The 8,294-nt window shown below is 46.2% G+C and overlaps 1 protein-coding gene across 2 annotated transcripts; it reads left to right on the forward strand.

Moving 5' to 3' along the window:
* Positions 1-5,810: 5,810 nt before the first annotated feature.
* MED7 (mediator complex subunit 7) lies at positions 5,811-7,728 on the forward strand. 2 transcript variants are annotated; one of them, XM_027885606.1, is made up of 2 exons: positions 5,811-5,853; positions 6,761-7,728. In XM_027885606.1, exon 2 carries the CDS (start codon positions 6,780-6,782, stop codon positions 7,470-7,472), a length of 693 nt encoding a protein of 230 aa, XP_027741407.1. In that variant the 5' UTR covers positions 5,811-5,853; positions 6,761-6,779; the 3' UTR covers positions 7,473-7,728. The 2 variants fall into 2 exon arrangements, with proteins under 2 accessions (XP_027741407.1, XP_027741408.1); XM_027885607.1 differs by lacking the exon at positions 5,811-5,853 and adding an exon at positions 6,063-6,260.
* Positions 7,729-8,294: the final 566 nt, after the last annotated feature.

The following is an 8,294-nucleotide window of genomic DNA, read 5'->3' on the forward strand; positions in this document are numbered from 1 at the left end:
TTACGAGCCAAACCCAGAATATGAATGCTAAGTTTAAAGAATGTATAGCCAGGTTGACATGTATAAACCAAAATCATACGATCTAAGAATTGTATTTGTATTTAATTACACATTTAGGAGAGAGTAACCTGATTATGTATATTTGAATTTAATTCCAAAGATCATGATTTCCTGACTAATTTTTAAATAAAATTCTTTGTTCCTTTCAAGACATGAACTGTAGACAAAAATAATTTGTCATTATCCCTCTGGCTGATTACCAGGTTATAATCCTTTTAAAGAAAGCCTCAAACATTTAAGGGGCTCAGGACCTTTCTACAGTAGAGGAGGAGATAAGTATATATAACTATATATATTTAGGTAGAAATACACCACTTGTCTAGGACCAAGTTGGCTGCAGAGCTGGAATATGTGAGGATACCTGCAGAGCTCTACACACAAAGTGCAAAGTCTTCCTCAAAGGGCTCCTCAGGAGAGCTGGAATATCCCATTAACACAAGTATTTCACTTCTGGAAGCTGACCTCGTGTAATGGTACAGTTTTACACCAAATGTAAGAGCACGCTCCTTTCAAAACTTCTGGCACCAATATATATCACATGGTACAGAAATTCTGTATCCTTAATAGAAAATAATTAAATATAACTGTCCTAAATATCTTAGAACCACTGTAAGACTATCCTTCAAGGGATGATGAATTTTTTAGGTACCCTACATATTCTTTGCTTAAGTGCTTTTCTAAAGCCTGCTACCATGTATCTTTTGACACTTTTTCATCCATATTCAGAAAAATCTGAAATACTTTAAATGATTCAGATTTAAGTTTGAGCTGCTGTGTGCTCTAAATACTCCTCTGTGCTGGGTAAGTTGAGGTTACAGATAAAGTTATTCTTATCAACTGTGGCCTCAGTGGACTCCGTTTTCTTCTTTTAATCACCTTTGTTCATTCCTTGCTACCTCCTGCAAACTGCTCTATTTCTGCTTTAAAAAATGTTATTTTAGGGATTGGATTTTTTCTTAGGGGATTTACCCAGATTATGCAGTTCACACTTTGATTACTGCCGACTGTGAAAATCTCCCCACCCGCACATCCTGCTCTGATACCAGTGCTCATGTCCTGAAGGCGGCAGAGAAATGTATAAAGTTAAATATAGAATGTTTTGTTTTTTGTAAAGAAAACAGTCTGCAAGGCTGCAACTCTCTCTTCGTTCTCATAAATTGACCCATATACTTCTATCATGTGTAACATTTAGGTCAGGTTTACTGCCTGGGTGCCAGCTCTTCCTTTACACCAGCTGCTCAATATGATGATTATTACTCTAAACTTCTAAACTTCCATCATTCAACCCATTTTGCTTCTTAGCTTAGAGCGTGAGAAACTCTTATTTAGGTTACTCAGCTGTCTCGCTTCTTTGGCAGTTCATTGTCACCCCAATAAACATGTCTCCAGTAGACCCAAAGAACAAGACAGAAAGCTGCAGAAAAAGGGAAGAATTAGCCTGGTCTTTCTGAGCCAGATGCGTCCAGCTTTCCTCTAGGCCTTACAGCTGCACCTTTGAATCTGCTCACACTGCTCCCAGTGACCAAGGGAGCTGCTCTTGTAAAACCAGGGCAATATTCTCCTGTGAACTGTCTGGGACCCCTGGGAAAGTAGATGCCTTGTTCTGAGCCTTGCTAGGAGGATGTAGTGAATTATCCATCATTTGAATGCCTGAAGGGAATCATTCCCAGGCTTACTGATGTTGGCAGTAACATAGAGAACATGCTTTGTACTGGAGAACTTGCACAGGGTTAGGACAGGGAAGAAGGGACAATTAATTCTGTTCTCTCTTAGGGAAAAATGCAGAAAGGGAAACCTCGTTTCATGGGGTCACACCCAAACTGGGCATTTGTTCCAGCTCCTTTTATCAGTGCCTGCCTGTCGTGGTTTCTTTCTGTTACTGTCTCCCTCGGAAGACACAGGTGTGACTTCACTGCTGGCAAAATGGCAGTGCCAGGGTTTATTCTGGCAATATGACAAGTTTGCTGCTACCCATGTTACTGATGGATGGACAGGGATTACTTCTTCATGCCACACAGATGCATTTTTTGAGACATGTTCATTTACATGTTAGAATAGGTTGTCACTGCAGGCCTGTGACCAAGAAAACACCCAGCATTAAAAATCGGGTTGGGAAGCTGCTTTCAGAAACAACATTATGACTGTGAGCACAGAAAAGACTATTGGATGATGATTATATCAAAACATGTGTGGATTTTGAGCCATGTCAACTTATTAACCAGTAGAGAGATACCTGTTTTATTGCTACATAACCAGTCAAGCTCTGTGCCAAGCTTTGAATCCGTTTGAATCTGTTAATATGCTGTATAGTAAGAAACAGGTCAACTGTCATGTGCAACTCCCATGTGCACTGCACAATTTTTACATGATAGGAACATTAAACTTCTTTCCTACAGTAGCAGGTGTGCCAACAGGCTGCAGTTGATATTTTAGTCTGAGGAGTCAGGAAGAAAAAGCTGCACAGTACTGCACTGCAAATTCATTAATTCCCACAGCCACAGCAGGAGACAGGGAGATGGGAATTAACCACAGCAGATGGAGACATAAAGCTTGTTTAAGTCCCCTTCACCACCAACAGGCTCCTTTTCTCTTCCCTTCCTCCCTGGTACATTCTACAACAAAGCCTGTAACAATCACCAAAAAAGGAATCCTGAGCTCATTGCTTAACCAGATGTAAGATACAACATTCACTTAAACACAACAAGAGACTGGAACTGAGTTTCATTTTGGGGTTACTTTTTCAGACGATGAGAGAAAAGCACACACACATTTATTTATTATTTAGAGTGCAGTAGCAGTCAAAAATGGAAGAAATATGTTGTAGCACTGAAGAGAGCAGCACTCTTCTAAAAAATGTTTGAAAATGGAGTTTATATTTACTGTGTTTGCACAGTGTTTGGATTCAAATTGTGCTAAAATAACAGCATACTGCAATGGAACACACTGTACACACTGCTGCTGAATTAATAGAACTGGAGTGTCTGATACTGAAACATGCCAATTTGCCTAAAATTAGTTATGAGGAAAACGAACATAAACTTAACTCAAGCAGTAAATTAAGATGTTGTGTCTTTGAGGCGAAGAATTCACCATCTGCTGAAGGGGTGTCCAGGTTCAGTTCCACAGTCTGGAGATGTTGTAGGAATTGTATTGCATTATCAGTGGTAGGTTTGTACCGGACAGCATCCTTATTTCAGAAAAGAGCTGAAATGTAGCAGACAGCAAACCGTAGAGTGCTCCTCCTAACACTCACTATCACTCTTAATTTCTCCTTTAGAACCACTATAAGGAGAAATGTTAACAGCTGCCCATAGGCTGGAAAGGGTCATCCATGGGTCTTCTGAGAACCAGCCATGCTACCAAGAACGAGACTGAAAAATTTTGTTGACGTTATATCCCCTCTGTTTTGGCCACTATCATACAGACTGAGAAAGTGAGTCAAGAAGATCACAGAGATCATGTTAAAAAACAAGTGCTTGGTCCTCACTGTCTTCTCCTGTTTGAAGTCACAGAATTTTACATCCTTGCTGCACAGTTCACTGAGTGCAAGGTACTAGAGAATCAAGCTCAGCTCCTGTTAAAACAATGTGAGATCAATGTCTGGAAAGTCCAACAAAACCAAAGGTGTGTTAGTACCTCCTTCTACATGGGTTATCTCATGTATGTCTGGAGGTGATGCTTTTTATTCCTTGCCTGTCTTTCAGAGTATGATGTGACAAGATGATTTGAGATAAGAGCTTGCTGCCACAGAAATGAGGAGAACCATTCCCCTCCCCATCTCCTCAGCCTCCTCCTTTCCTCCTATCTATGCACTCTCCTCTCTTAAAAGCTCGCCCTGATGCTCACGGAGTAGATAACACATATTGACTTAACACTCTAGAAGAGCTGAAAACTTAATCCAGAAAAATGGCAGTAAGGTTTTCTGTGTGATTTGGAGCTGCATCAGTTTACTTTGCAATCCAGTGTTTGATGGGGACAACAGAAAGTGCCAAGAATAAAGGACTGCACAGCCAGAAGTGGGGGACTGGAGGAGCACTGAGGGAAGAAAGGAGAGAGGGATCAGGAGGAAGGAGTAGAGGTGAAGACTTTCCTTTCCAAAGCAGAAAATGGTTTAGTTGCAGCAAGGAACTGCACCCTTGCCTGTGTTTGGCAACCGTGATCTTGGTCCCATGTTTCTGTGCCTTGATAAGATCTGCATTTCCATCTTGGAGTACATTCCCTTCTTCAAAATGATTATTTGATGGATTAAAGTATTATTTGGCAAACGCCATGTTAAATAAACTTCAGGAAGTTCACTGAAATTCCCTGCTATTGACAGACACTCACTGAGAATGAATGTCTCAAAGGGGGTCATTTCCTCTTCAAAATATATTTTACTTAAAAATGAAACCAGATCAGCCTATTTTGCCACCAGGGCTGTACTCATTGTCAACTGTAAAGTATATTTGGTTTGGAATATATAAATATTTAACTATTCTATAAAATATCTGTACATTACTTCAGGCTTTCTAGTCAAATGGATCTATTCTAGATCTTCTTTGAATCGTTGTAGAAATAATTAACAGGATGCAAGTTAATTATCTTTCAGTTGAAACTTTTTCGGTGAAATGATCTATCTCGAAGAGCGGATCTGTAAATGACACTGCGTGTGCACGCGATGGGTCCCTGTCACGCCAAGGCCATTGCTGCCATCTGCTGAGGGAGAGAGAACGGCACAGAAGCGGCCGAGTATCAAAACAACATTCCCTGTTGGCCATTCCAGGGAGAGATTCCCGCAGAGGCGATGCCAGCAAGCCCAGCTCCACCTGACCCTCAAGGTGAAAAACTGAAATCCACGGGTTTTTACTTCAACTCCCTTGAGAACAAAACTGAAAGAGAAGGGAGGGAGCCGAAGTGTTTGTTAGACTGTGCTCAGGAACGCAGGAACGCTGCGAACACTTCCAGGGTGATGCTGTGATTCCACGGTCAGTGTTAATGCCCGTGGTTTATTTGGATGCGTGGAAGCTCTCGGTACCGTGGGATTACCGCACACATGGTCACATTAAATGCCATCACTGCTTAATTCTGTTTTTAATGTGCAACAATCGCGTTGGCAGAGCCCGATCTGAACTCGCCCCTCCAGCTCAGCCCGTGGCTGTAGCCAGGGGAGGGTCGGGCTCTGCTGCCAGCGATGGGACAAGAGAAGATGGCCTGAAGCTGCGCCAGGGGAGGTTCAGGTTGGACATCAGGAAGAAATTCTTCACAGGAGGGGTGATTAGACATTGGAAGGGGCTGCCCAGGGAGGTGGTAGAGTCACCATCCCCGGAGGTGATCAAGGAATGACTGAACGCGGCACTCAGTGCCCTGGTCTGGCTGGCACGGTGATGTTCGGTCACAGGTTGGACTCCATGATCTCAGAGGTCTCTTCCACCCCAACTGACTCCGTGATTCCTGTGATTCTGTGTCTCCTAGCAGCGGGGACACCCTGACCCAGCTCCGTCCCCGCAGGGACGCCAGGCCGGTCCTTCCCCTCCCTCCCTGAGAGGTCCTGCCGCCTCAGGAGCGGCTCCTGGCGAGGGAGCCCCGCAGCCCCGAGGGGTCCCGGCGGGACGGGACGGGACAGCTCCGCACCCCCTCTGCGCCCGCTTGTCCCGGGCACCGCCCCCCGAGGGAGCTGAGTGGAGAGAGCGTCTGACTGATGTTCGAGACATCCAATCAGAGCGCGGCACAGAGAGGCTGTGAGCCAATGGGAGGCGGGGGAAGGGGCCGCTGTCCGGAAGTGGCGGCGCCGAGGGGTTGCGGCGGGCTGTGAGGGCGGCGCGGGTGAGTGAGGGACGCTGAGGGCAGGCGGGGGTGTCCTCGCGGGCTTCGGGTGGGTTCTGCCCCCTCTGCCGGTACCCGGTCACGGCTCTTCTCTCCTTAGCAATGGCCTGGCGAACTCCGCGGCCCAGATCCCGGCCCAGCCCGGAGCAGGGCAGCGAAGCTCGGCGGGGGCGGGTGTGGGCCCGACCCGGTTCCTCTCGTGGGTCGCGCGTGAAGAGGGGAAGCCACAGGAGCAGTGGCCGAGGGCACTTCGTTTGCTCGGCCTGAAGACGCAGGAGACTAAGGGGAGACCTCACCATGGTCTGCACTTCGTGACGAGGGGCAGCACTGATCTGTGCTCTCCGTGACCAGTGACAGGGCCGGAGGGCACGGCTGGAGCTGTGTCAGGGCAGGGTTAGGGGCATATTAAGAAAAGGTTCTTCCCCCAGAGGGTGGTCGGGCACTGAACAGGCTGCCCAGGGCAGTGGTCACGGCCCCAAACCTGACAGAGCTCTCTTTGGACAATGCTCTCAGGCACACGGTGGCATTGCTGGGTTGTCCTGTGCACGTCCTGGAGTTGGACTTTGATGATCCTTCTGGGTCCCTTCCGGCTCAGGATATTCTGGGGGGTCCACAGGCTGGGCCCCAGCTAGGGAAGGGGTCTCCCCTCTCCCTGTGGCTGCTCAGTTTACAGGCTGGTCTTTCATATTTTGGGAAATGGGGGTTCTGTGTGCTACTGTTAAGTTAACCTTAGTGAAAAGTAACACAGATTTATCACGAGTTTATTGTATTCTACACAATGAGTTGTCTTCTGACTCATTTTCTCACAGCCACCTCTCTTACATTGTCTTTGTTTATATTTATGTTATAACCTTGTGACACAAATTGTTAATTTATGTTTCTTGGGACATCCTCATAGGTATTTCTGTCTGGCAAAAATGGGTGAACCCCAGCAAGTGAGTGCCCTTCCTCCGCCTCCAATGCAGTATATAAAAGAATATACTGACGAAAATATCCGTAAGGGCCTGGCTCCAAAGCCACCTCCCCCTGTGAAGGACAGCTACATGATGTTTGGAAATCAGTTCCAGTGTGACGACCTGATCATTCGGCCCTTGGAGAGCCAGGGTATTGAACGGCTGCATCCCATGCAGTTTGATCACAAGAAGGAATTAAGAAAACTTAATATGTCTATCCTGGTCAACTTTTTGGACCTATTGGATATCTTGATAAGGAGCCCAGGGAGCATAAAGCGAGAGGAGAAACTGGAAGACTTGAAACTGCTTTTTGTCCATGTCCATCACCTTATAAACGAGTATCGCCCCCACCAAGCCAGGGAGACACTGAGGGTCATGATGGAGGTGCAGAAACGCCAGCGCCTGGAGACCGCGGAGCGGTTCCAGAAGCACCTGGAGCGGGTCGTGGAGATGATCCAGAACTGCCTGGCTTCCTTGCCTGATGATCTGCCTCATGCAGAGGGAGGACTGAGAGTGAAAGTGGAGCCCATGGATACTGATGATGGCAGCAACTGCATCGGACAGAGCGAAAAGCAGAGAGAGCGTTCTGGTGGCAAGAGGGATCAGGTTTTAGACAAGGATGCAGCGATGTGCAGCATTATCGACGAAATGACATGAAGAGAACACCTTGCTTTGTTAATGCACCACAGGGAGAGGCAGGATGTATTCTGAGGCTACACATATTTTGTTTTGCTGTTGTACAAGCAGATAAAGCGTTTCTTGTGCACATGTTGGAGATTGTGAGTGACTGGGCAGATGAAAGTGTTTGTTGTTTTGTCACCTGAGTTTTTCTGGTAGAAAGAAAAAAGTATAATTTTTGTTAAACGTACCATGAGGTGGTAGGCACAGAATAAAGTTGACTTTTTCAGTTGTACTTTCGTTTGTCACTTCCTGCGTGTTTTGGGTACGTCTCTCTGATTTTTGGGTATGCCATTCTACGGTTCTGTGTGCTCTGAGTCAGGAAAAAAATTCTACAGAGGTGGTGCTTGTTTCTTGCACAAGCAGAGCAAAGGACCTTGGAAAACAGGCACGTAGAAACTCAAGTTGCACCAAGGCATTCCTTATAGTCTGTGGTTGAGGTGAAATCTAAAGCAAGTGGGTTAACTGTTGTCCTGTGGCTCTCATGTTCTCTTACTAATTGACGAGAGCGGCTTTCCTGGAACACAGACGGCACTCAAACAGCTGTTGACTAACGTGTGAACGGAACAGCCTGGGTGAAGTGAGTAAAATGGGCTTAGACAGAGCTCTGGGATAGGAGTTCCCTTATTTTCTCATCCTATTTATTATTTCAGAGCTCAGACGTGGCTCCTGCAAGGGAGGAACCTGTGTAGACCCGTGCACACCGTGTGTTTTGCAGAGGACTGGGAAGGGCCGTGTCCTGGTGTGCAGGTGGGTGTTTGCTGCACACTGAACCAGCAGAGCTCACTGGCCCGTGCCAGG

The sequence above is a fragment of the Empidonax traillii genome, unplaced genomic scaffold (assembly GCF_003031625.1).
Source record: "Empidonax traillii isolate 1590-97213 ecotype Southwest subspecies unplaced genomic scaffold, ASM303162v1 scaffold168:size1726349, whole genome shotgun sequence".
Classification (NCBI taxonomy): domain Eukaryota; kingdom Metazoa; phylum Chordata; class Aves; order Passeriformes; family Tyrannidae; genus Empidonax; species Empidonax traillii.